The following is a 27,923-nucleotide window of genomic DNA, read 5'->3' on the forward strand; positions in this document are numbered from 1 at the left end:
ATGACGTAAAAAAAAAAAAATTTCTGTCTGCTTTCGCTATATTGGCAGAGCCTGTTCTTCTACACACTGTCAGATTCTGCTGAATTCCCACTCTACAATTTAAAGCAAAAAAGAACAAACAAAGGCACATGATTCCATGCTGCACCCTCATGGATGGCCACATTCAGAAAGCAAAACTGTAACAACAGAAACTTACTCCTCATGGTGACACAGAAAACTGTCACCCATTAGTTACCAGTCCCGAGTTAAAAACATTTGTTCAACTGCAAATGTAGTGTCTTTCCAACAAATGCAAAACAGCTTTTTGGTGGTAAATAGCAGGTATTTATTTGAAATGAAAAAAAAAAAAATACTTCAGTACCTGAACTATTGCATTTAATCATGTATTGTTGTAATTGTGTTACTCTACCTTTTTGCATTGGAGACAAATATACAATGAACATTCAGATATCACAGATTGCACACTAGATAGTAAATCGTCAGGCCTTTTACGTAACCACCAAAAAACAGATATTGGATTCTGCAATATAGTACAAAATTCCACACTCCAGTCTTAGCCAGTTATCTTCAATTTACTCCTGATGCTGTACAAATAAATGGCCATTTAACTAGGGCTTACAAGTTAATAACAGGACAAAAAAAATATACATTGCACTGACACAAAAAGTCAGCTGTGTTAATAGTCATGCAACAAGTAACCAAACTTGCTGAAATTAAAAATACTTTCTAAAAACAGTTTTAACTGCATAAGTATTTTATACACAGTTCATTTACCGAAACAAAAGGAGTCTTTAAATGATACAAAGCAAATATAAGTTTCTACCAATTTTATACATAAGAAAGTGCAAAATAACTTATCTAAAGTGTTTTGCTATTGAACTGATGAATGTTGGCTGGAGGCAGCCAACCCCCCCCTCCAAAGCATGACATTACAGTTGCACACTACATACGAATGTTAGGAGTACATGGATAAGTTTACTACAAAGAACAAGGCAGGAGAAGACATGTGAGGTACTTGCAGAGAATACAGTCTACTAATGTTAGTGTACATGAGTATATTTTTGCTCAACAGATTTTTACATGGAAAACAAAGCAAGTATTTGCATTAGAAGCTCGAATGAAATGGAAATAAACCCCACTCCCACGTGAACACCACAGCTGCCCACAGCACCAGCTGCCAGAGGAAATACAAGCAGGTGTGTTTGTCCCCCTCTGCCTCCAACAAGCAAACACGTAGTTTTTTGGGAACAGAATTAAGTCAGAGGGCTGTGGTGGTTTGCTTGCAAAACTTAAACTGGGCCCAGCCTGCACACTGCAGAATTTGTAAGGAATAAGGGTTTCTTTAGTGCGCTGCGAACGCCACAGGCACGGAGCAACACCTGTACAACGTGTCTGTGCCCGACAGCCCCATCCTCAGGACCCCACAGCAGGACTCTGTCCTGGCTTCAGCGCTGAATCACATCCGTGTTGTTGTCATAGCCTTGCTTTTATTAGGGTTTAACCACGTGGCTGTACAAGCTGCAGTCCACAGAAAAGAAGGCTTCCTTCAATTTGGGGGTGATTTGGAAATCTGGAGGCAAGGGGAAGAAAACTGTGGACTCAAAGGCATTTAAGAGTTGTTAAAACAGCCTTTTCTTCAAACAGAAAACGTTAAGGCCACTAGCCTGTCTTCTGAACTATGCTGGTTTTGCATCATTTTGGGAAGGGTGAAGGCAACATTAGAGAGAACAGCTGAACACAGAAATTCCAGTGCTCTGCACATGTTTTTACTAAGGACCTCTTCCTGTTTTTAGGGTCAAATCTGCCAGGTAGCCAGTAGTCAGTGTAGCTACTTGACCATCACTCTTTGGATCCAAAATTTGGGTCAGCTAAGCTCAACAAACCTGCATTTACTCAACAGTGTGCAAGGGCTCTAGAGAAGCCTTTCTGTTCATTTGGGGACCTAGTATACATACCAAAACAGGAATATATCTCATTTTACAGACCAGCACATACATAATAAACAAACAAGTATCAAAATACATATTTAACCTTCAGTGCATAAACATGTGATACCAGGGTAAATACTAAGTGGTCAGAATTAACAAATTCACTGCTAAAAGCTCAAATCAAGAGAAGACAGGGGTGCCCCCACAGTGCCAGGGACCCTCTGGAAGGAGCTCACCCCAACACAGAGGGCCTGGCATTTCTGATGGTGCGATTCCAACGACAATGCTGGTTTTAAGGATTTGCTGTCCCAGTGCCAGAGCCTGCCCAAGTAATTTCAAGTGAAGGATAATCTCGTCCCTTTGAGTGACAACATTCACTCAAGTACCATCAGAGCCACCTGTCTTCTGTTGGTCTGGGTCATATCCTTACCTCTATTTAAAAGAGTCCATTGTGAATATACCTAGCTCTAGATCAGTTTGTCACCCATTTACAAAATATATACACATATGTTAAAAAACAAAACCAAACCGACCACCAGCCTGCCTGCTGCCCTCCCTCTCCCCCCTCACCCGAACAAAAACCCACTGGCAAGACCTCATGCAGAAATTAAGTCCATGGGCCTATCCCAATCCACATGCTCCAATCCCAGCAGATATCAGTGTCTCTACTTCATCCCATATGTAGTGCAAAATAAATGACAGAGTAGTAAAAAAATACTGCAATTAAATTCATCTTTAAACTTAAAAACCATAATGGAAATCTACTGCTGTCCTCAAGCTGATGGCATGTGCTGAAAGACAAAGAGCTCTGAGGAGCATTTCTGACATGAGCAAGGTCACCCTGCTTTACAGCAATGCCTGTTGTTCCAAAAAGGTTTTTTGCAGAGAAGCTACAGGACAACAGTGGTTAAATATTATGCACAAGGAATTAATTCTGTACCTCTATGCAAAAGCCAATTGCTATTGACTAAAGAAGGTAAAAGCTGGTTCTTGCACTGCATGAATCAGCTGCTAATGAACAATAAGTAATTAACAAAACTGCAGCTCTGACATATGTATAAAAGAGGCCTTATTAAATATGAACAACACTGAGGTGGTAAATAGTTTGGTATAAAATGCAACACAAGTGTACAATTTAGTTCCTGGTTATCTTACAGCTAGAATAAAATACTCCAAGTTCCTAGTCTCAAAAATGTTTTCTTTTGAAAAAATCCATGTAATTCTATGAATAGCCTCACTTAAATTAAGATACTGTGGGCAACTGAAAGAACAAACATGCACAGACTGGATTTTTAACAGAAATACACATAATGCCTTTGAGTTTTCTGGTTTTTTTTCTTTTTTTTCTTTTTTTAAACATTCATATTTAAATTGATAGATGAGATAAAGATGCCACACAAAGTACAGTGGTTAATCTGAAGTCCCATGTAACAGGCAGTTAAGTTCATATTTAGATAAAAAGGCCATTATACCTATTTACAATATACACAGTTGCTTGCGAAGAAGGCAGATTTACAACTATCTTCTAAAAAGCCTTGCCCTCCCCTCCCCCCAGTTAAGATGACTAACTCTACAAAAACAAGACAAGAAGGGGTGTTTAGGATAAGTGAGGATTTTCTCGACAGCCACATCAGCATGGGCTTAGGGGCTGCCAGTTCTGTTGGATTTGTGGTTATTAACCATGTCTTCCTGGGCCTTGCTCTTCTCCTTACGCTGTTCGCCTCCTCGCCTGCCTCCTGTCAACACAAACCAATGCAATGATCCCTTTTTACTCTTAGTGCTTAGAACGCAGTATAAACCTAAGTGTAAACAGACAATATTCCAATTCCTTCCAATGCTCTCACTGGTTCCTGGAGTGACAGCAGGGCTGGATGAGGTTTGCCAGGCCTCCATCAATTTCTGGGCCCCTCCTCTGAGCCCCGTTCATGCTGCAGGTTGTAGAAGCAGTTCTGGCACACCCTGACCGGTGATGAAATCTTCAGCCGTTTGATTTCTGACTGAAACCGGCTGCACCTGTGGTGAAAAAAAACAAAACATCACTGAACACAGGTCCTCTCCATTTCTTCCCATTTTCTATTGAGCTGTGGGAATTACCACCATGACTTCAAACACCAGAAAACTGTTCTAACTTACCTTGACATGGAGATGCAGTGCAGTGTGGCAGAAGTGGAATTTAACTCAAATGACGACCAGAGTCAATGCAATGAGACTGTGACAGATAGCTTAAAAGCAGCTGTTGTCACCAGTTAAGATTCAGAGACATAAAACCACAAATGTCATCTCTGACCTGGTGGATCAGAGAGGAGACTTGCACTTCAGTTTGTAGCTAAGGGGAGCTCACACACATCCCCCTATGTGTGTGACATACATTTTGTCTGAGGCTGCCTGCTAGTGGCCCCTAAATCAGCATCCTCACAGTCCTACACACAATTTAAGCAGCCTCAATCTTTCACCAGAGTTGTGAGGTATTTCACAGCTTTACCCCACCTAAAATCCTGTTTGGAAAAAGAGTCCAAAGGAGGCTGTTGGCTGCTTACTTCTGGCAGAAGAGCTGTCCACAGTTCCTGCAGTGGTGCCGCCTCTCAGTGAGTGAGAAGCGCACAGTGCAGCCCGAGCAGCTGTCGCCGCCCTCGTCCTTCACCCAGTGGTCGGCGGCGGACCGGCCCGGCTGATCGCTCACTGACCAGCTGAACACCCTGCCCCGGCTGTCCCCGATCAGGATCCTGCTGTGATCCCTGCAAGGAAAAGCAAAAGCATTCCAGCTTTTTTTTTTCCAGTACTGGTGTGGTAACACCCCAATTACCCTGCTCTGAGAAATGGAGCTGCAGCAGTCAGTGTAACACAGCACAACTGAATAGTTCTCCCTCTCTTTCGTGTTTTTATCTCAGTCCTTGAAGAAGGCTGCCCCAAACAGAAGCGCCACAAAACAGCATTATGAGCAATAGTACCACACTGCCTGCTGACAGCACCAAAAATGTTTGAAGTCCTCATGTGTGAGCTACTCACTTGGAGATGCCGAGCGCAGTGATTTCTGCTGGGTGTGCGTTGTCTTTGCGATCAAATGCCGTGTGCATAGTTAGTTTGCTTCTGAACACCAGCTGACGCTCCCATCTGTATCCTACAAAGGAGTGGGAAGTGGGAGGGGGATAAAGCAAATCTGTTCATTCTCATTTTTGTTCCCTCCTCCCCCAACATACTTGTAACTGCAACTTTGTAGTAAGGACAAAATCTCCCTCAGAGATTCAAGTTTTTCTCTTTTTCTATAACATTTCACTCATCAATAAAACTCAGGGCTGTGCACAGTTTCTTTTACCTGGTTTGAGCTTGCTGTAGTGCCGTGCTTCAGCATAGCTGGGGTGGGGGTGGTTAACCTGAGCATGGGGATGCATTTTTCCTTGTCCCTCCGAATAATTCACAAAGATAAATCCATCTTTTTCATCCAAGCTGAGCTGGTCTGACCAACGCCTGGAGTCATCGGAGCCGCTGTCTGCTGACCACGCTGCTGCCGCTCTGGCTGACGATGACCGAGGCCTGTGGCTGGTGCTGCTTGGTTGGCTCTGGCTCTCCTGCACTTTTGTGTCCTGGCCTATGCATGGATCGTCTGCCTCAGAGTCACTGCTGTCCTCTTCGTGGGCTTCCTGTCCTGGATTGGCACAACAGGGGACAAGGTGCTGTTAGTGAGCCTGGTTATGGCCTAAGCCTTTTCCTTATTCTGCTGCTGCACTGCCTGCAACCCAACAGGCACCAACACTGCTGAGATGCATCTCAGAGCCTTTTCAGAGATTCAGCTCCTGCCAGGAATCACACCATTCATATTTTTTACACTTTTTTTCTGTTGCCAGAGAATGATACTCCTTAGCTGAAGCTATTTCCTACAATAATCCCTCTGAGGAAGGCTATGATAGACAAAAGGAGCAAAAACTTCAGAAACACTCAAGCTGGGCAAAACCTTTCAGCAAAACTTACACAAGTAAGCACAGTCAGCTATGCTGAAACTCTGACTGAAAAATATGATGCAGACTCATTAATGACAGGACTTGTTAATGCAAAAAAGCAATTTCCAAAGACATTCACACTCCAAGTGACACTGAAAATAACCAAAAGCTGTATTTATATAGTAATTACTAATGATTATCACGAGATTCGGATCCAAATCCACATCATATCTTCAATATGATGAGGGCAAGAGAAAGATAAGATGGCTAAAAGAAACAATCATAAAGCACAGACCAAAATCTTCCAAGAGCAGAAAGAGATATCATTGCTTGTCTTGTTTAAGCTGTTCCATCAGTAGATTTAACTTGGCTGTTATGCTATAATTCCATTTCATACTAAAAATATCTAGCTTTTGGACAATCCACTGAGTGTGCCAACAGCAGAAACAAACACAGAGAGAAGTTCCACCTTCACAAAAGGAAAAAAACTACAACAGGCAACATTTTTCCTTACTTACAGTATTACTTCACTTGTAATATGAAACTACCTTAAGCAAGGTGGTGAACACAGAACTCAGATGCTCTGTTCATTGTGTCCACTGGGATGTCTACTGCCTTCTGAGGTAAAATCTCCATCATTCCACTCTGCACTGCATAACTACAGGACATCACCTACCTATAGCAAAGATCAGATACAACTTGGGAAACACCAAGCACTTGTCAGGAGACATACCTATTTGTGCTTCCTGACAGTCCTCTTGCATTTCCAGCATCTCCGCAGGTTCTGGAGCTGGTGTTTCTGGTACTTGCAAAAACTCCATCCGCCAGAACTGGAGGGACAGGGGATAAGCAGAGTGGCACTTACTGAAATCTTCGCTTTTTCCTGAGCTACTTGTAGAGTTAAAATGGCTTAGTAGAACTGTGTATTCACACTGGTAGCATGCAAACCAAGTCACATCTCCATACTAAATCGTGTTTTTAAGGACTAGAAGCTGTAAGAGGACATCTGCGTTCATGCCCGAATACACTCCACACAGCTGTCTGACCAGCACACTCTGGTCAAGGCTGCGCACAAAAGTACTGAAAATTGAGTTAAGACAATTTGTAGTGATCAGAGATGACACTAAGTTTCTCTTTTCTTTCTAGGAAGCAAAATGAACTGTCTCAAGGTGTGTGAAACGAAAATGGTGAACCAAAACAACAGTCTCCAGGCACGAAAGCTGGTGACCAAAACAGAGCAGGAAGGAAAATGTATGCTCTGCTGACTATTGCTGGTTACCACATCCCAAAGGGGGCATCAAAAAGGAGGAAGAATTGTTCAGGTGAAACTCCCAAGTACAGCAGGATTGCTTTTGGTCCTGGCCACTGCTGTCCTGGATAGTCACCACTTATCTAAATACTACTACAACCAAGGCATAAACTTTATTTTCCAGGCAGTGATTCCTGATACTTACCCGGACAACTCCATCAGAATGGCCTGTTACAATGACGTTCTGAGTGTCCCACTCATTCATCTCTGACACAAAACAACACATTATTTGCTGGCTTCGGCCAGTGAAGGTGTTTACACTTGCAGTAGGGCTGCCATTAATGCTCCACACATGGATGTAAGTGCCAGCACATGATACAATGTCTCCCTGCAAAGATAAATAACACCTAAAGATTTCAATACAAAGTTGCAGGTATTCTTCAGCAAAAAAATAAGTTCATTCATAACCCAAGTTGAAAGGCTGGCACTTTTCAGGGAGTTCTATTCAAGGGGAGTCTGGCCAGTTTAAGAAACCTTTAGGATTATATGCATATTTTTAAAAAAACTTCTACCTAGAAAACCACACTTAGTAGCGACCTATTTATTCTATTTACAGCACAGAATGAGCTGACCAATTCCTCCACTTTTCTTAGCATAACAATCCAACAGCCTATTTTTATTACTTTCAGTTTCCAAAGACTGCTCATATTGACTCTGCTCTTTTTCACAAATATGTACCACCCTAAATTTCATTTGCTTCCTTACTAGGAACAGTCCAAACTAGTGTAGAGGGAAACAGGAGCTGCAGTCTGAAGCACTGGCAGCGCTACCACCAGACCAGCAGCAGTGCCACTTGCTACCCCCTGCTTGCATTAGAGCCCACTCTTGTCTTGATTTCAACCACTGCATCTGTTCCAGCTGCAACAGGATCCATCCAGCCCTGATGGCCATGCATGGGAGATGGATAAATGGTGACATGTAACTCACAGAACCACCAGGGACAGAAGCTTTTAGGCTATGTCTGTTTCCACCACAACTGGCATTGCATTTTCACCCAAGGTATCCCCTGCTTCGTTTAAATTCAGCTTAAGACAAGAGAAGCCAACCAAGGTTGGATGTAACCATGCATCAAAAGCTTGTCTTAGCTCCTGTGTCAGGTCTGGCAGCTCACTTGGAATGTCACACTAACTATACTGCTCCCAGCACTGTTAATAACTTCTTCTGAGCTCAAGCCACTCTGCATGGAATGCACCCACCCATGGCTCTGGACAAATGACACAAATTATTCCCTAAACCAGTTGTTAATCAGTTTTCAGATGAATTATACTAGTTCTGCCAAATTAACAGGAGAGCCTAGTGGGGTTTTTTTTATCGTTGGTTTCATGATTTCCTACTCTTGCTGCTGTTCCCACTGCAGCCTGGTAGACAAAGTTTGGTTCTCACCGTTAATTCATTTATACAGAGTGCTGAAATTGGAGCCCTGTGCCCTCGGAGCTGTGTCAGGAAGGAGAGCTTGTTCAGATCCCAGATGATGCAGGTGCGATCCCGGGATCCACTCACAATTATGTGATAGGCCAGTGATGCCGTTAAGCATGTGACAGTGTCAGTGTGACCCAGCAGTGCCTGTAAAACACAAGTCAGGACCGAAAGTAGGTATCAGGAGAGACCACAAAAATTTCACATTAAACCCTCTTACCTGAAAGATTCAGATAATGTAACCAGAATATCCTATCAGAAGAGGCAGCCACCTTATAAGTCTTCAGTTGATAACTATTTTCACAACTAAAAATGGTAAAAGTAGTATTTTTTTCAATTTAAAAAGAACTCTGACAAACCAAGGGTCTGATGTTAGATCCTTCTACTGAAGAAAACACCATGCTGCATCAGTAGCCTGTTTATAAAGTCAGAAAGTGTTCCAGGCTGCACCTGAAATTACATTCTGAAAATAAAAGTTAATGATTCCTACGGCAACTGCTGATGACTAAGAGACAACAAAAGAGACAAGAAAGAGCTGCAAACAAAAACGCAAAGTCAATTGGAAAAAAATAGGAGCATCTACTCACACTAGGCCTTATTTTTACATTTTAGGCTTAATCTAACTATTGGAAAAAGGGTCTGAAATACAGCCAGATTACTGCACCTTACTCAGTTAAAATAAAACTTGCTGAATACAGAAAATGTATTCAAATACACTGCCCCGAAATTTAAGATACAATGTTTCATCTTGTAAAGCTTTTAAGTAAAACACTTTAAAAAAGGAGCTTTGGACAGCGGACTACTGCACAAGGGAAGTTACTAAATAATTCTCTAAATTTCTTTTCATAAATTTGAGGTAAAGACTTCCTCTAAAAAAAAATGTCCCACTGTTGAGATGCCAATGGAACAGTGACACAACCTGTAACAATGATACACAGCTGCTAGAATATTTTGACGAAGTTCTGGTTGTGTTTTTATGATTACATTTGATGGGTTTGGGTTTTTTTAGTAAACACACAAAACTTACTCTGCATTTAGCTGCAGCTGATGTTAAAGCATGGGTGCTTGTTTTAGATTAAAAAGTGCTGTAATTAAAGTAATTATTTTTTTTTTTAAAAAAAGAGGAAAATGAACCTTTAAGGCAGCCTCCTTTCACTGTATTTCCTGACACAGTTTTTAGATGGGGGTATTACACATAACACTACAGAGCAGATAATTTCACAAAACTCACCTGTATAATTTTGTTAACATCATTACCTAATTCCTTTTCCCTACAGAAAGCTCCAGGTGATCCATTATTCTTAAACACAATCCAATTTTAAAGATGCATTTTTCCCACTTTCAGTGCAGATTCCTATCTCAACTACCCCATTCTCCAGAGATCTGCTGGACTCATGGTTTCAAAGGTGAGCAACACTCATTACATAATTACTTTGATCTTATAACATTAAGTTACATGAAAGGCAGTTTTATTGTATTTTACCTGTTTCAGTGTAAGAGCTTTAGCTTTTTCTTTGGAGACACCCATTTCCCACACACATACTGCTGTGCTTGTTCCTCCAGTGATAACTAGTTTGGGGTTGGGGCAAATGGCACACAGGATCTGACCCCATTCTGACAAGCATTCATAAACAATCACGGCCTAAAAATACAGAAATCAAAGAATTACTTGCAGAACTAGTACTTTGTAGAATAAAAAATAGAAGCCTGGCTGCCACGTTGCAGTCATTAAGTCACTAAGACCTGGTAAAAAACTACTATGAGCTAATGTTATTCTGACAGTGTTCTGATGAAGATCCTCAAGAGGAAGCAATAAAACTGATGCAGCAGAAGATTATTTCGTGCCCATGTGAAAGAAATGTCCATTGTTGTTCTTTTTCACCATTGAATACTGATTGCTGGAACAAATTTCAGATTACACACCTTGTCTGACTCATAGGTACCCAGTCTGCAGCTGAGGTCTGCATAGCCCCAGGCAAATGTTTTATTCCACGTGGGGGGGATGAGAACCTTGTTCTGTTCTACTGCCAGAATGCCTTTATCAGTACACACGATCTGCCCCACAGGCTCCTTGAGCTCTGAAAGAGAAGATGGGGTTATGTTTTATTGCTGGGAGAAACAAATACTATTGGATCCCTTTAAGTACCTGTTGCTCTGCCAGAGCAAGGTCTCTATAGTGGCTATTTATACATTCTTTGCTTCAGCTGCAGTGATGACAACTTTTGCTCCATTCCTAACAAATGCAGAGCCAAAAAAAGATTAGTGCTTTCTAATTTCACGACTTAAGAGTCTTCTCTCTAAGCCCTGCTATGCCCCATTTAATAGCATGTCCTTCTGTCTTTACAGGAGGGAGCCACAGAGTTCTTTACTCTCCTAGGAAAGAAATCCCTGTATACCATTTACCTGCCTCGCAGACAATTAAGTTTTGTTCAGTCTGATGTCAGATAAGAAGTCAAAAATCACTTTCTTTTGTCTCAGTGCAGCTACCAACACCACACTTTTCTGCCAATATTCTTTATATTTCTCAGCACTGTGATAAATAAACCTTTTGCTGTGAAAATCACAAAAACAGAGGCGATCACTGGCCCAGAAACAACATACTCTGAATGTTGTTTGTTAAATTAAAACTTATAAAGAGATGCTTGGGGCTCATTTAATCCCTCTATTTAAAAAAATATCATATTAAACTGATGCAGTTATGGTGCTTCCCAAGTTCCTTTAAAGTAGCTAAGAACAATCATACAGCATTAGGATATTTTGAACTTGTCTCTCTCACAAAACTATGGGCAGTAAGAATATTAGAAATAAGAAAAAGATGGACAAGTACTATCTTGCTGAAACTCTTGAATGCTTGGGCAAAGAAACAGCAATAACTACTGTGGGTTTAAAGTTTACCTTTCACTGGGGCAAGAGACGGCCGCAGATTGTCCAAATGATGGAAAAAGATCTTGTCACCTGTGGAACCAGGGGGCACAGAGGTTCCCACAGCCTCTCCGTTCAGACGGCTTCTAACACGCTTTGGTGGGTGGGGTTTTTTGAAGAGCTGAAATTCATCAAAAAACTAATGATCATCAAGAATTACAGGTTTACAAGGGCTTTACAAGCTTAAAAAGATCATAACTACGTCCAGTATTCCTTCTAAAAATTCTGCAGGTCAGTAAATGTTACTTTACTGCTCTCAGTATTCAGCAATAACTCATGGTGAACATTTCAAAAACCTTCAGCAAACAATATGAAAACCAACAAGGAGCAAAGTTGCTCTGCCCCCTCAGGCTGTGGCATCTCAGTACCCTCATGGAGTCTGGGAGAGCCCTCTTCCAAACACACCACCAGCTCTGCAATGTTTTGCATCACAACTTTTTAAAATACAAACCCAAATTGCCAGGCACAATACTAGTGGAAGAGATAAAGAAGTTGCATGTTACATCATGCAGGAAAGGAGTGCAAAAATGCACAGCAGCTGCGTCACTGAGAGAGCCTGCCCTGGATTCCCCATGTTAAATAACAGAGAGGAACAGCAAAACTCTACATAAAAATGTGCTCTAAGAGCACTCACCACCAACAAAGCCTTAAGGAAGTTTTGAGTTTCCCAAGTTTATTGCAGTCTATTTCCTCTAGCAAAGCATCATGCAATTCCTGGTAGATTTCACCACAGGTTTGTACCTAACTGGCATCTGAAGATTCAGGTAGAGCTCTGGACTCAGCTACAGTGTTCTTCTATTGCCTTGCCCTCTGTCCCAAGTCCCTGTCTGTCCATCTGGCTTTAGCTGGGCCGTGTCTGATCATCATCACAACACAGGGAGTGGTTATTACATAAGAGGAGAAAACTCTACAGCCACTACGTAATTAGATTATTGAGAGAGAGCAAGGAAGGGAAAGGAGAAAAGCCACAGAAGACAGATGAGCAGTTCTTAGCCTTCCTTCCAAGCAATGAAAGACAGGTCTAAGTGGGTTGCCACAGGAAGTATGCTGTGGCTGTCCTGAAACATTTTGTGCTGAGTTGAGTTGAGAGTTTCCAATGCATGGCTTGAGTTCTCAGCAAATTGCTGATATCTGTGGCTTCCACCAGAGCTAGGTTTGGAAATATTCACCAATGACATTTAAGATTTTCACTGAATAGCAAAAAACTCCAAAGAAATGCCCAATAAAAAACCCAAATAAAAACAACCAACACTGAGACCCCCCCAAACCTGAACCCCTAGATTTAATATTACATTGAATTATTTAAGATAGTCTCTTGAAGAGAACACAAACTTTAAAACTGTACCAAAAATGGGTCTTTATAGCTCTTTAACTACAGCCATCCTAAAAGAGTGAATCACCCATGAGACTGGGGTAAAAAAAAGGAGCAGAAGTTATTACAGAAATGATTTTATTCCAGTGCAACTTCAAATACCCTAGCACTAGGCTTTACATTGAAGTTGCATTTTCACTCCTCTCCTATGACTTTGCAGCAGGAACACACTTCCCTTTTTTTATGCTGATTTTTAGAGTTGAGCCATAATTCAAGTTGAGCCTTTATTTTAAGGAGGTAAAGGGGGAAAAAAGACATTTCTAATCACACAAGCAAAGCTCAAAGCTGATGTTTGTGTAATTTATGATGGAAACATATATGATTTCATAGCACTGGAAGAATATTTATGAATAAACACTCCCAAGAAGTTTCACTCCTAAAACACCTTCTTGTTTTATACTAACACATTTCAGTTTGAGTGTTAACTAGAAAGTAAGAATTCTACTAAGGGTATACCTGCTTTGGTATCTGTCCAAAGTTATTAATGAATCCTATGGTAGCTGTCTCCTTTAATGGATCATTGATGTTATATATGTCCACTTGTCCCTCATAGAAGAGATGGTGAAAGACATTTACAGCTTCTACTGCAGCAGGACCTTGCTGTTTATAGCCAAAGATCAAGTCAATCCACTCATGCAGGTGAGCACTCACAAAGTCACATTCCAGAGCCTGAAATTCAGAAGACATGCATTAAAATGAGACAACTGGTTCAGTTTACTACACTTCCCACAAGGAAAAATGCAGAACATGATTTGACATATTTTTGTTATGTTTTGATAAAGCTTTTCATTGATGCAAGTCTTGCCTCAAAGTATTCTGTAGCCAAAAAGGAAGGGGAGGGAAATGCTCATTCTACAGACCTTGGCAAGAATCAGACATCAACCCTGAATTCACAGACTGGCCTGTGACTGCACAAATTGATCTTAGATTAATCTGCAGTGTAAAGTCCCAACAGACATTTTCTACTGTCACCATTAAAATTCAAATTACCTCCCGATGGACTCTGATAAACTCACGAGGATCTCCTTTTGCCCACGGAGGGAGTATTACATCACCAAGCTTAGTGCCATTTTGTTTACAACCTAATAAAAAACAAAAATAAGGAAAAAATTTGGACAGAAGCACTGAAACTGAACTGCAACAGCAAAGATGAAAGAAAAGTGAAAAACAAAAAACAATTTCTAATATCTTGTATGTATAAAGGAAGTCACTTCAGTCTTTCCTTTAAAAAACTATCATTGTTTTAAATGTCAGGCAATAAAACATGAAAAATTCTGCCTCAGTTGTTCATGTAAGATTGCTTTCAGCAGAAAGAATCCAAATACTCCTTACTAAAGCTTCTGAAGAGGAAGACAGCATCGTATCATAGAATGAAATGGTCATTTTACTGAGAATAGCCTGTACTCCTGTGATGTGTAGCCAAATACTCATTTCCTAGCAGTGCAGAGCTAACTGGTATCCTCTGCAAGCTCCACGCCCAAGGATATTGGTAATTCCCCACATGTGCCCATGGCCTGGGCACAACACGTCCACCCTGCTCTGGACAGTCCCCTTCTCACTCTGGACATAAAATAGTGGCACGTTGTGATCATCAAAAATATATTTAGTAAAACTCTTCAGTTATATTCTTGTTCTGTGACTTGTTGTCAAGAAACAATTCCATACTTCCTATTAACTCAGAGGAACACCAACAAATTTCCAACTTTACAGGGACACACAAAAAATAAGTGCAATGCTTCACCAGAAACATTACTTGCATCACTAAACTTCAAGTATTTTTTTCTTTTCACTTGGAAGGAAGGGGAGCAGGATTGCTACAAATTACCACAATCCAAAGTATCTCAGTGTTTGACAATTGTTCCTAAAAAACCATTTTCTACTGTTGGTTCAAATGCTCAGTGAAGAATTTCCTACGGTTGCAGTTCAAAATTATCAGATTCAAAGATAAGTGGACAAGAGCTCAACATTTTTCAGTAATATCCATAGTCTTCTGTGTAAAATATAGCTGGGAGAGGTTTTGCAGGATGTTCTCTGGGTTTAGCTTTTCTTTTTTTGCAAGGCTGTGCTTCCAATCTCTTACAATGGATTTTGAATAAAGGCTTTGAGGCCAGTAAAACCTATGATTTGATTCATCTTTATTATTGCTATTAGATTCACAGCACAGATCTCAGAATATAAGAGCTTAATGCCACTGTTAAGAGTGACATATAATAAGTAACATGCATCTCCAACAAACAGGTCTCCTACATGACCTCCTGTTCAATAATCACTGTCACAAAAGCTGTGACAATTCAAAAAATCTTTAGTAATATTTTCAAATGAAGTTCTAAAAGTGAAGATTTGTCAAACAGATTTTGAGAAGCTTAAAAAAATAAACAACTAAGATGGCAAGCACCATAATGGAATACGTTACATGGAGAAAAATGCAAAGCAGAGAGACTTCAAGGAAAGTATTTTGAACTGGTAGAAAGCCCAAAATTGAAAAAAACCCCACCACTCCAAACAAAAATACTTTCAGGGACTAATTTTGCATTTCTCACGAGACACTTTGTATCAACTGCTTAAAATGAACACTCACTGCTTGAGAAAATACCTGAAGTCTGTCTGGCTCTGTTCTCCCACCCACAGTGCTGCTATCAGGCTCTTTCTCCTTACCTAGGTCAAAATTGTTGGAATTGAGCAGGAACTCAGGGAGGTAGAAGAACTCTGGGATGAGCTCCTTCACATCTGCCATGTTGTGCTTGGAGGCGGAGAACCAGGCCTCGCGCACGCTGTGGAACATGCGGTCAGCCAGGTCAAAGTGACCGCCCTGCCGGCCAGAGAGAGGAGCACATCAGTGTAACAGCATCCCTCAGTATGGCAGGGTTTGCCAGGAAGGCAAATTAGAACATCCTCTGACAAATGAAGGCACTAGAACACAGCACATTTCTTTCTCTAACACAACCAAATGAATCAGCTGCCTTACTTTCAGGTACATGATAACAGAAAATACAGATACACATATTCAGAACTTTAAGAAAAGAGTCTTCTGTCTGATTTCAAGTCTAGTCTCTTTCAGAGAAACAGCAAAATACTTTTCACTATAAAACTTGTTTTGGTTTTTGTCTGCTGATACTTTGTTTTGTGTACAATTCAGAAAAATGGTCAAAATACATGGGGAAGAAAAAAAAGGTGAATTCCATCACATCTTTTAAAAAGAGACATCAAAAACCTGCCAGGCAACAAGAACTCTGCTAAAAGGTATTTCTTCTATGATATTTGCTGAAAACAAAGCTGACTGATCATATTTCCCAGTGATGTCTGAAATACACAGCAGACAAGAAACTCGAAGTGAGGTGATGTATTTTTTACCTGTAACCTTAAGAAGATCTGAGTAAAAGGCTCCATCCGGACAAGATAGGAAGCCACGATCATGGCTGAGGAATAGTGGGTCCCATAGTGATAAGCTGGGGTTTCCCCTGCAGACCAAAAATTATAAACATAGGAGAAATAAAGTAGTTAGGTGACAGAATCAGTACTAATGGAAAAAAAAAATTAACACTGCATTTTAAAGTAATTAAAGTAATTACTCTGTGGCCTTGGACACATTCAAAATTGGAATTTTTAATTTTCATTCTTGGATGTCTGAAATGTTTTGTCACTTGAGTTTGGGCTGCAGTGCAGTAGCCCTAATTCAACAGTACTGAATGATTACTAATTTTTTACTTTAACTAATTGGAATGTTGCAGTGCAACCACCGTGATTTCTGCTGAAGAAACATTTTTTAAAAGATCTTCTTTAATTTTTGGTCTTATTTTTTACTATGGATTTAAAATTTTGGGCAGAAATATGTATCAGAACTGTTGCCTACAGAATTTGTACAGCTTTCACTTTCTTAATTTCCTGGCAAAATGTCTGCATAAGAACACTTAGAAAATACTTATTTGTTTCTAGAAATGAATGTCTTTGCCACCTACTGCTGTTTGACACAGAACAGCACTGCAGTAGTTAAACAGGCCGCTATCTTCAACGAAAGCACACAAGAAAACTTATCTTGCCAAACACAAAAGCTTTATTTTCAATATATAAGGAAGCTCTAAAATGAATAGATAACTTAATTGCATCTCATTCTGAAGCTTTTTTAGCTAAGAAGTTGCTGTTTCCTTAGCCAAAAAAACACACTTTAAGATTAGAAAAGAAAAAGCTGGAATACTGTTAATGCAGAAGCATTTGCATTCATTGTACTACTAATTTTCATGCAGCAGCAATCAAACTGTATTAGCAGACACAGCTGGTTGTGTGCCTCATGTGCCTGCCCATTCCAGTCTTTAGAAAATGTTAAACTCATCTAAATGTGCAACTGTTCTGTCTTTGTTTTTACATATAAACAAAGCTGTCATTTAGATTTAAAGCAAACAACACAGAAAGAAAGCCAATGTTTGTTCTAATCTAGTCTTTGTTGGACAGTCACTAAAAAACCATGGAGTTCTGCACATCCATATCCAGATCTGTTTACCCACATTATAAAAAATTCTGTGAGTTCCTCCCATGATGACAGGCACATGTTCCTCTGCTCTTTGTGCAGGTTGGATTATTACTTACCATTGGGATCTTCCCAATCCTTGTATCGCTTCTTGTACTGGGCTAACCTGTCCTCTGTTTGAGCTCCCATGGGCTTGGCCAGGTTTCTGAATGTTTTGGGATTTGTAAGATCCAGCTCCTTTAAAAATAAAACAGACAACAATTTTATAAAACCAAACCATATCCTTTCAACACTGCTGATTACCACAGTTAACACCACCTACCTCCTAAGGCTGTTATCCCTGCTTTCTACACAGTAAGTGCAGTGTTCAATATGCTTAAAACAGTCCTTCATTATGATCCAAGAGAGCCAGCATATTTTATTTTAAATCACATCTGGACTCTGCATAACTTTTGCCCTGCTCTTCTTATCCTGTCCCCAGTTCCCCTTAATTTTTTCACAAATACTCAACAAGCCCCCTAACAATGTTTTATGTAATGGTCGGGTTGGTGGCAATGGCTGTCCACAAAAGCATTAATAGGATGTTTCTCCTTTTTCAAAAGCAAATTCTTTCACTCTGGGGCCAGATTTCATAGTAGCTCCTACCACAGTCTTATGGACAAGGAGGCTTAACATACTTTGGATACTCAGTTTAAAGCTAATGCAGACATTTACAGGAACTGCTGCAAGGTAGAGGGGAAAATGTCTCTCTCTGGATCCCAGCCCTCACCTGCGCACAGACCAACAACATCTGTAAAATCAGCACAGCCAAGATTCTCTAATACCCTTCCTGTTGAGAAGTGGGAGAAACAAAATAGAAACCTCCAACTTATAACATATTACTAACAAGTCTGACAAGATGTTTTATTTACCTCTGAGTCATAGTCTGCGAGGATCCAGGGAAAGACAGGGTACTGCATGAGGTCGTTATAGGATCTGCCAGCCAGAGTGTTTAAGTGCATCAGGTACTGGAAGTTACTGATTTCTCCTCTCTTAAGAAATACAGATAACAGCACAGTAAAGTTTTCTCTTTACAACAGTCAAAAGTCAACCTGCCAGACTGTCAATGTGCAGCCCACCCCAAACACAGAAACTTACTTCAATATTGCAATGCTCCCTCTACTTTTACTACAGCCCTCCTCCTGCATTTTCAACAGTAGAATCATTTCCTATTTCATGATAATATCATGAAATACTAAAAATTAAATGCTGAGATACACTTCCTATAACAGTATGTTCCACCTGTTAGAATAAGAGGATGCAACTTATGTGTACTGATTATTTATGTATCACTACAAAATGTGGACTTTAACACAAAAAATAACCCAACATTTTCATACTTACTTCCCATCTTTGAGTAACAGATTTTTCTCCCACTAAAGTGCTAAGCAAGCCAGACCTAGCGGGAAGAAGAAAGTGAATTTTTGGACTTTGCAGTGAGAAGTGGGTTACATCCTCACAAGAAAACCCAAAATTTCAAGACTAAAAGTTATAAATCGCAACAATTAGAAGAACACTATCTCTGATCCTTTTTGTTTTAGCAGTACCTTTTTTTAGAACTCTAAACACACACTGTAAAAATTATGCAAGTTAATTATGCAATTCAGTGCAAGTGGTGGCTGATGAGTAAAATATTTTTAACAACTTGGATAAATCTGATGGCTTCAGCACTCTTAATTCCTTTCAGAATGTATCTGTATACTTATAACGTTAATTCTTATACTCTCCAGATAATCCTGACATCAATGTAAGCATAATTTACTGGAAACTGAGGAGCCACGGAGGTTGTGAGGAACAGAACCACTTACCCTTGCTCTACGCTGGTGTTTGGTCTCTGCCCAGACACAGACTCTGAGCTGTCGGTCAGAGATGGCACCACAGCCAAAAACCTGCAGCAGCAGTTAAAAGCTTATGGTCAGTGTTTCTGCCCTCAGGATGTCATCACCTGAGAAGCAGCATGTATTCAGTACAGTTACAAACTTCCTCTTGAGCTGCTCCACAACATCTCTAACAAAATCGGAGCCTCTTCTCACTGAAGGCATGTAGTGCCTTCTAGTGGCTCGCTTCTGCAGCAGTAAGGTGCCAGCAGGCACCAAAAAAGCCTCCACACAGGTATTTGCAAACATTCATGTTAAATGTTCCAAATTATTTTACAGTACCTTTGATAAACTTTGTTTCTAACCCCTTTCTGGAAAGCTAGAAGATAGTTCCGCCCATCTCCTGAGAAAACTTCAATTGCAATTGGCTGAAAACAAAGAGGACAAACCCATGTCAACACCAACTTATTTTCTTGTCACTCTGAAGGTCAGGCACAGACCAGTTTAGTCATACTACATGTGGCACCAAATTACGGTGAAGCAGACTTTGCTTACTGGAACCAAACATTTTATTTTTGGACCACTGAAATTGACTAACATACCCAATGAACTAAACCTGGGTTAGTTCCAACAAGGATGCCCAGCCTAAATGGTTCAATTTCAACACAGTCAATAGCTTCACTTTCCAAATACTCATCAGTTATGTATTGATTTTCACTTTTAAAAATTGTATTGTCAAAACACTCCAAATATGCCTCCCCCTATCCAAATATGGTGTCCAAGTTACCTGCAAAAGGTATCTCCTTTTATGCACTTCCTTGATATCTTCATATGCGAAAATGCTGCAAGTCCTTTTGAGTTGACTTGGACCCTGCCTTGCTCCCCTAGGTATGATTGGCTCATGCATCCTGTAAAGGAACATGAACAGGCAAGTGAGAAGTGACTAAAAAGAAGAGAAATTAAAAGAATTATTCAGTTAATTCATATGAGAGTCCAGTTACAAAACCAGCTGATTTTCACAATATACTATACTACAAATTCCATAGCACCTGACGTCTTCCTGCATCTTAAATTATCTTGGAGTTGACTCCTCAAAAACCTCATTGAATACTTCTTGTTCAGCTTCTAAGGATCAAGGAAACTCTCTGTGAATGTACTCACTTTGGAGGCAGTGTCTCAATGTCCCGTATCTCCCTGGTGGCTGTCATGGTGAACCCATCAATGACGTAGAAGTGCTCTTTCCCAAAGAGAAGCAGCCCCTCGCTGGTGTCAAGGCCCTGAACCCGAGCACAGCGGTACATGTGCTGGATCTGTGAGGAAAAGCAGATGCTTAGGGAAAGCAGGTTAAGGAACACAGGCTCAGACCACTGCTTTGTTAGAACAAGTACCAGACACTGCCTTATGACTTGTACATACAGCGAAAATCCTATCAGTCTCTCCTTTAATCAGACCTAATGCCAGTGACTAGTGACTGGAGAGGAGGTTGGATAAAGCCTCATTGGTATGATATAAATTTATCTATTTACCAGTCTATCCACTTGCACTACGGTACCTGAACATATTTTAGAACCTGCAGTCTACTCAACCATAATCACAACCCTATTTAATGGTATATGTCAAATGAACAAAGTCTGAAATACCAAATAAACAGCATGGTAAATCAACACTGATCTTGAGGATAAAATACTATCAAGGTTTCCTAGTATAATGGAGGCAACAATTAACTAGGAACAGTGTGACAAGTTCAGCACTTATATTTTCAATGTTTATTTTCTATCCTGATCATTACGCTGACAAGACAATAAACTAAGCATGGGATAGCTCATAGCCTTCATTTCAGGACAAATGAATTTTTCCCTTGCAGGCAGAAGGCAAAAAAGACCCAAACAAAACAAAGAAAATGTTTCCAGTACAGTATTTTTATGGTTAGACACACAAAGTACACGTTTTAAGGAAGACAATGATGAAATATACAGATCAAGGAAGGTATACAGGACATTTACTCATGCTTGGGACACATAATGAAGAAATTCCAATGCATTAAGTTCTTAGTGTGTTTGAAATATGCAATACCTTCTCTCCTTCTTCAAGAAGTCGAAGCAAAGTTGTATTGTCAGTCTTCTCCTCTTCATCAATTGAACTCCCCTCAACAATTTGATCCTGTGACTGGTCCTGGCTCTCATCGTCTCCTCCATCAGGAGCAGAGCGAGATCGTTTCAGGGGAGGCTTCACCAGGCCTGGGAAAGAACAGAGACAGATAAATAAAATCCTGAGACATAAAAAATTAACTTAAAAAACCATCAGCTTTCAAATTACTGACCCAATGCTAAGAGAGAAAAACAGGAGTCCTGCAGGACTTTTGCTTATCTTAATGCAAATGCATGAGAAGATGACAAACCAAACCATCTAACCTTTGACTCTTGCAATAGTGTCCTCCCCATGCTCTGGCTCCTGCTGAGTTGTTTCACCCACTGTATTCTCTTCTATGGCGTCCTGGAAGACCGTGGGGTTTCCGGAAGCCAAGCGCATGTAGTACTCCTTACTGTCGTAACTGATGGCTCTCCGGTAGCGAGCGGGTTTCTTGGGAATAATGGAAGAAATCCCTTGGTCAGCCAACTCCTCACTCAGCCCCTTAGACAAGGTATTTCAGGAACAGGGTGTGCAGCACAGTGCATGCCCATAGAGTGTTTTGTGCGTGCTCATACACCAACACAGACAGGAACAGAGACTCTTCAGGAGATCTGATCTGTTGGCTAATTTGCAAGAAGCTACAGAGCCACTCAAGCAATAATGGGGTTACAGAAAAGCCTGCAGATAAAACTACAACATGGGGAATAAGTGTATCCAGTTATGAACTGTCATAAAAGGCTGTGATTTTTGTGCTTAGGACTGATCGCTCAGAAGGCCATTTTATGATCTTTTTACTCCCTACCAACATATGCAGTTTATTTGTTAGCCAACTGACTTCTTTGTTAGGCAGTAATTTGAATAAAAAATTGCCTCAAGAAGATACAGTGATGTGGAAGCTGGTATGAACAAAAAGCACCCAGGGATTTGCTTTAAGACTCAAAAATTCTTCACTAATTCAGTTGCCTCTTTTAAGTAAAGTTTCTGATGGCTTACAGGTAGTAGACTGGCATGAGAATATGCATGTACCTGAAGTGATTATTTGAGAATTGTTTGTACCTTTGTGTGGTGTTTTTGGTCTTTTCTTTTGGTGGGGGTGGGGGGTGTGCTTTGTTGAGTGTTTGTTGTTTTGGTTTGGGGATTTTTTGTGTGTATGGTCTTTCCTTCCTCTTTGCCTGTCCCAACCCCCATCACAGAATGTAAGATTGTAATTCTGACATTCCCTACTTAAGGAAGAAACATTCAGAACAGAAATCAAACTAGCTTTATTAAAAGTTGATGTTGGGGATGATAAAGATACTAAGATCAACAACACAGAAATTTATTATTCAGGTCAAATTGGCTGCCCCCAAAATCAAAAATTCAAGGCACTGTAATTTAATTTGCTCACTTATGTTTAATCAAGTCTTCACTCCTTATCAGCACAAAATTGCCACTTAAACAATGGCTAAAACATTTGTGGAAACAACTTATGTAAAACTTATAAAGAGAAATCCTTTATAGCACTGCTAAGGTGAAGAAAGGAAAACAGTAACAGTTTATATTAGATATGCTGTATAATAGAATTACTTGCACTTACGTGAATTAGTTTATTGTTGAAGGTAATTCAAAATGAGTGAATGCACATTACACACTGTACTTAGTGATGGGCAAGACTGTGACTCTAACAGAGAAAGGCATAATACTGGAATGCTTGCAGAGAAGCCACTTCCAAGAGTGTCTGTTCTTTTCAAGACAGGATTCATATTTTTTAAGCAAATGTGTGTATTTTATTAATAGCAAAACATAGAAGAGTCAGCTAAGACAAAATTAATCTGGGCTTTAACAAAAGTCGGCCTTTAAAGCCCATTATGGCCAAAAAAGGAGAAAAAACACTCCCCAGATCCTTTCTTAAAAGGAAATACTTTCCCAGTAAGTGCTTCCAAGTGATGTGTTGCCCATTACTAAATGTGTTCCACTGACCAATAGTTTCAGGTCCCAAAGCCACGACACTCCACACAGTGAAAATGGTAGCACAGCGCAACACAGCCTGTTAGTGTGCAGCAAAGAAAGGGAAGGTTTACAGAAAGTTTTATTAGGTGAAGGTTGAGGACAGCACAGTAACGTCATCTAATGTAATTACTGAAAAATCCTTAGGTCTGGAATTATTTACTGAAAGAGGAAGTTGAAAGCCAAACCTAGAAGCCTTGTTAAGACTGCCTAACATGCAGGAGAAGTTGTATTTATTTTACATTCTTTCGGTCAGTGTACTTGTTTCTTTACCTTTTGAGGAATGGTATCATCAGATGTCTCAGGAAGTCTGCTTGAGAAGTCAGACTGGAAACAGGGCATCAATTACATAAGCATCAGAGAAAGAACACTTTTGAGAAGAATGTATGATGGCATGTTCTCTACTTCATGTGAGTTAGACTGTCACTACAGCTACAATGTGTCAGAACAAGCAGACAAAAATATCTAATAGTTTGAAATTGACTGACATCTATGTTTTCTTCGCTTTTTTTAAAGTACTTTGACACTCAAGCATAATTTGGGGGAAAATAATCCTGCATGCATACATGCATGCCTAAAAAGATACAATAAAGACTGCTTCATTTATTGAAAACAGTGCTCCAAAATTAACAGGAACTAACTGCTAAGCTTTCAAAGGCCACACACATTTCTGCTACACAGTCCACCTTTGTCTTCATGGATCAATGGAAGTACATTTCCCAAGTGCACCCAAACCAAGGCCTGTAGCCCTTTTTTCTTTTTTTTTTGGATCACTGTTTTCCACATTATCTAGATGAGGGCCAAGAAGCCAGACTGAACCTCACACAGTTACGGTACTTTCAGCCTCTGGAGCCTTGTGAAGGTGCCTGTTCTGTTTGCTGGCAGCATCTCTCACCACACCTCACCTTACGTTGCAATCTCTTCAAGCTTGCTTGGTTTTGAGCCAAGTGATTCAGGCCCTTCCCTAAATATATCATGAGGAAATGAGGAACAACTGGAATTTACCAACCATTTAGGACAGAGAGAATGTCATACCAACAGAGTAAAACACATTTCTTAAGAAAAAGCTATCCAAAAAAAAAGGAGCATTTTGCAACAGAGCCTATAATCACCCATCCCAAACTCCTGAACACTTACCAGCAAGTTTGTTTCCTGCTCAGCCTCAGGCATGTAGGGATACTGAGTATAAAACATGTCATTCCGCACCATCTTTTTCCTCATTCTGCAGGGACCCTCAGTCATCTCCAGCATCCACTTGTCCAGGTGGGATCCGATGGGGGGCCCCCACAGCCCTCGCTCTCGCAGTAACTCGTACTCAATTTGAGACCACTCCTCAGTCACGTATTTCAATGCGTTCTGCTGACGCTGAACACAAAGACATTTGAAAATGAATGGAATTTGGAAAATTATTCTAAGAATGAAACCAGAAATTGTTTTGGCGAATTTCCTGTCCTTACTTGCACAGGAGACAGAAGTTAGATGAAGCAAAGATTGGTGTTTTTTTTTTTAACGAATTGCTTTGAATGACCTGCTTCTCTCAGAAGTTATTTCTTAAGATTTATAGCACGTAGCTCAGCAACCAGTTTGAACCAAATGTCTCTGGAAATGTTTGGCAGACACCACAGGGTGGAACAATTTCATTCTGGAAGGCACAGATCAGCCACTTTCTATCACTGCATGATACCATAAGATTTTCTTTGTTACAGTGAAAGTAGCATTTTGACACAATGCTTCTCTACATTTCCTCTCAGTTTTTCTACAATGCTTTGGAAAGACAGTGTATTTCCCATCTCTTTTTGTTCTCTGCTTTGTTTTTTACGATTCTAAGGAATTTAAGCTTCTTAAAAAAAAATCATATTTAACATGTGATATTGGTAAAAGAATTTTCATCTACTACCAGATCAAAGTGAGTTTCCTCATTTGTTTATTTGATTGTATCTAAAAAACTATTAAAAATAACAACTGCATGTAAACATCCAAGCATTTCACCTATGAGAACCCAATATTTCACAAGCCTCATACTGAGAAATGGCATTGGTATAACCTAACAGGCCAAAAGTATTAGTGTCAGGTAATTAATGCTGCAAGCCATCCATACCTCCTGGTATTCTTTATATTGCATATCTACCAGGTCCCGAACCACTGCAATGTGAGTAAACATCCACTGGGAAATTTCCTAAGACAAAAACAAGGTGACAGACAGAATAACATTTTATAAACAAGAGTTTGTTTGAATGAAAAGTTTATGAATACATCACCTTGCTAAAGCTGATCAGAAAGATCAACTTTAAAAGATCACAAAGAATAGCTCCTTAAAATAAACATTCAGAACATTCCCAAACAGCCAAAGATTGGCATTGAGAAAGACTACTTTTCCCTTCTTCCTTTTAAGAAATATTTTGTGGATGGTGCCTAGTTTGCTGGAAATCCTCAAGACACCCATCCCTCCTCACTTTGTCCCATGGTATCTCTGTTTTCACTTATTGCTTCCTCTCCTGATACAACCAGGAATGGTTCCTGTCAGCTCCGTTTGTTAAGGTCTTCCCTTTCACTGTATGCCTGCTCACCAGGAAAAGAACTGAGAACACTGAGAATTCATTAATTTCTCAAAGTCACTGACTAATTTTCAGCTCAGAAAGAGAACTAGTAACATATTTTTCCACAAAACTTTCAAACCCCTCTTTCCATCTTGAGGGCAGGATGGAAAAAAAGATCAACATTTGCATCACAGCTTCCACTGCAGTGCAGCATTGCAAACTGAACTTAAGACCCAGACCACCACAGTCATGAACCAGAAGTAGCTGAGCAGTCTCACCAACAGTGAAGGGCTAACTCTTGGCTTAATGTTACAGATATGCAGATGGACCTATTAAATTAGGACAACAGAAGCAAGATGCCCAGCCTGGATAGTCAAAAAAGGGAAAGAAAACCAAGCACAAGATATTATTTCACACTCTGCAAGATTCCCCACCTTGGGATGCTTATCACAAATCCTGAACATAAATTGCTGGATTTTAAACTGCGTGTTATTACTTGACAGAAATTACCTGCGTAGAGAGATTGTGTTTACTCAGCCCACTCTCCTTACGGTTTCTCCTGGAACCAGTCAGTTTAGAGAGGCCAAACCCACTGCTGACTCGTGAAAGTTTGGACTGTGTGGTTGGAACCAAAGCCTCTCCTCTACTGATGCATTTTTTCTCATGAGCTGAAAAACAAAGTGTTGGGAGCATTTTTTAGAGGTTTTTTTTTTTCCCCTCCTCTCCCATTACACTAATTTTTTTAGATAGAATGATCTTTTCTGTTGCTTCAAAAAGGTGTAGCTCTACTCAAACTATTTCTGCAAATATACTGGCCATCAGGGAGATATTGGAGAAACATCAGCAACATCCTGAACAAACATCACCCATGAACACAGAAATACAGAGACTGCATAAACAAGTATTCCAGGTTTCCAAGTATGTTTTCTGTACATCCAGGTTAACCTCAATTACTTCTGAATTGTGAAATCATCAAATGAGGCACATCTATGGAATCGTAATTTCTGCTATCTAAACTCCTGCTAATTCAGTCAAGCATCAGTTGATCCTTATTACATGGATGCAGAGCTAACTTGTCTGTAACTTGTCCACCAGGATTCTCAGGTCCTTTTCCTGCAGAACTGCTCCCTATGCTAAACAGATTTCCCAGGCAAGAATTAGTCACAGCATCACTGCTGCTAGAGAACGACTGCTCAGCCACTCATTTCCCATCTCATCACCAGACCAAGAGTTTGCAGGCTACATCCAGACATGCTCAAGAGGATCCCCGTCCCTGCCTGACACATCTAATCCTGGGAATGGTAACACAGGCCACCCCAATCCGAGGGCTCACGGGGAGGAGCACGGTGCCTCTACCACTGTAATCCACAGTATGCTATTTGCTGACTCACAGGGGGCCCTGTGCACTGGAATGTAAGAATATCCTGTTTATGGTCCAGTTTCTGAAGGATTCTATGTCACACATTGCCAGTCTATTGAGTATTTGCAGCCACAAAAAAGTTAAGCCTGTATTAAAATATCCAGTGCATACGGTTCATTCTGAGGAAATCCACCCTTCAGAACAGACGAATCCTCAGTCCAGACTTACCCAAATGATTTTGCCAACACTTTAAACTCGCTTCCTCAATAAAAGGTCTGGCAACAGTTATATCCACTTGGCCACGATCATTGACAGGCAGTGTCACTTTGAAAACTTCTTCCAAAACCTGCTTTTTACTGTGGATCAGCTCTGTCCATACTCTGTTTATGGCTTTTAAAAGAAGCTGGCGACCTACATAAGTACAAGATCACAAACAGCAAGCTCTCTACAGTGCTCACAGAATTGGTATTTTTACAGTAGTGAAATGAATAATTTCTTTGATTACAGTGTAGTTTCTCCCCCCTGGCATGATGTGTGAAATGCCTTTGGCCAGGGTGCCTTTTTTGCCATTATGTATGCTATTAGAAAGCAAATAATTTTGGCAGATTTTTCTCCGTGAATTTGAAACATTGGCTCTGACGAGTTGTGACTCGTCTCCCACAGCCATCTATTAACAAAATGAGACTGAAAAAATCTTATAGGAGTCTGCG

At 40.3% G+C, this 27,923-nt stretch overlaps 1 protein-coding gene across 10 annotated transcripts in view; it reads right to left on the reverse strand.

The window, feature by feature from the left end:
* Window positions 1–316: 316 nt before the first annotated feature.
* WDFY3 (WD repeat and FYVE domain containing 3) overlaps window positions 317–27,923 on the reverse strand; it is a 157,418-nt gene continuing 129,811 nt past the window's right edge. For 8 of the 10 annotated variants that reach the window (XM_088056911.1, XM_088056917.1, XM_088056918.1 and 5 more), the window contains 28 exons: window positions 27,442–27,624; window positions 26,364–26,521; window positions 25,415–25,492; window positions 24,454–24,681; window positions 23,590–23,643; window positions 21,612–21,780; window positions 21,274–21,437; window positions 20,362–20,510; window positions 19,988–20,108; window positions 19,543–19,628; window positions 19,192–19,272; window positions 18,728–18,782; window positions 18,256–18,375; window positions 17,464–17,581; window positions 16,234–16,340; window positions 15,538–15,691; window positions 13,873–13,964; window positions 13,339–13,551; window positions 11,484–11,631; window positions 10,512–10,666; window positions 10,072–10,230; window positions 8,556–8,735; window positions 7,318–7,500; window positions 6,597–6,693; window positions 5,242–5,571; window positions 4,935–5,046; window positions 4,466–4,663; window positions 317–3,941 (listed from right to left, as the gene is read on the reverse strand). In XM_088056911.1, the coding sequence (XP_087913037.1) occupies window positions 3,821–3,941; window positions 4,466–4,663; window positions 4,935–5,046; window positions 5,242–5,571; window positions 6,597–6,693; window positions 7,318–7,500; window positions 8,556–8,735; window positions 10,072–10,230; window positions 10,512–10,666; window positions 11,484–11,631; window positions 13,339–13,551; window positions 13,873–13,964; window positions 15,538–15,691; window positions 16,234–16,340; window positions 17,464–17,581; window positions 18,256–18,375; window positions 18,728–18,782; window positions 19,192–19,272; window positions 19,543–19,628; window positions 19,988–20,108; window positions 20,362–20,510; window positions 21,274–21,437; window positions 21,612–21,780; window positions 23,590–23,643; window positions 24,454–24,681; window positions 25,415–25,492; window positions 26,364–26,521; window positions 27,442–27,624 (4,013 nt within the window). In that variant the 3' untranslated portion in view covers window positions 317–3,820. The remainder of the gene's footprint in view (window positions 3,942–4,465; window positions 4,664–4,934; window positions 5,047–5,241; window positions 5,572–6,596; window positions 6,694–7,317; window positions 7,501–8,555; window positions 8,736–10,071; window positions 10,231–10,511; window positions 10,667–11,483; window positions 11,632–13,338; window positions 13,552–13,872; window positions 13,965–15,537; window positions 15,692–16,233; window positions 16,341–17,463; window positions 17,582–18,255; window positions 18,376–18,727; window positions 18,783–19,191; window positions 19,273–19,542; window positions 19,629–19,987; window positions 20,109–20,361; window positions 20,511–21,273; window positions 21,438–21,611; window positions 21,781–23,589; window positions 23,644–24,453; window positions 24,682–25,414; window positions 25,493–26,363; window positions 26,522–27,441; window positions 27,625–27,923) is intronic. The other 2 variants (XM_088056916.1, XM_088056914.1) reach the window with 1 other exon arrangement.

The sequence above is a fragment of the Pseudopodoces humilis genome, chromosome 6 (genome assembly GCF_049639895.1).
Source record: "Pseudopodoces humilis isolate 2021_Gansu_Grassland_sample_001 chromosome 6, ASM4963989v1, whole genome shotgun sequence".
NCBI classification, from domain to species: Eukaryota; Metazoa; Chordata; class Aves; order Passeriformes; family Paridae; genus Pseudopodoces; species Pseudopodoces humilis.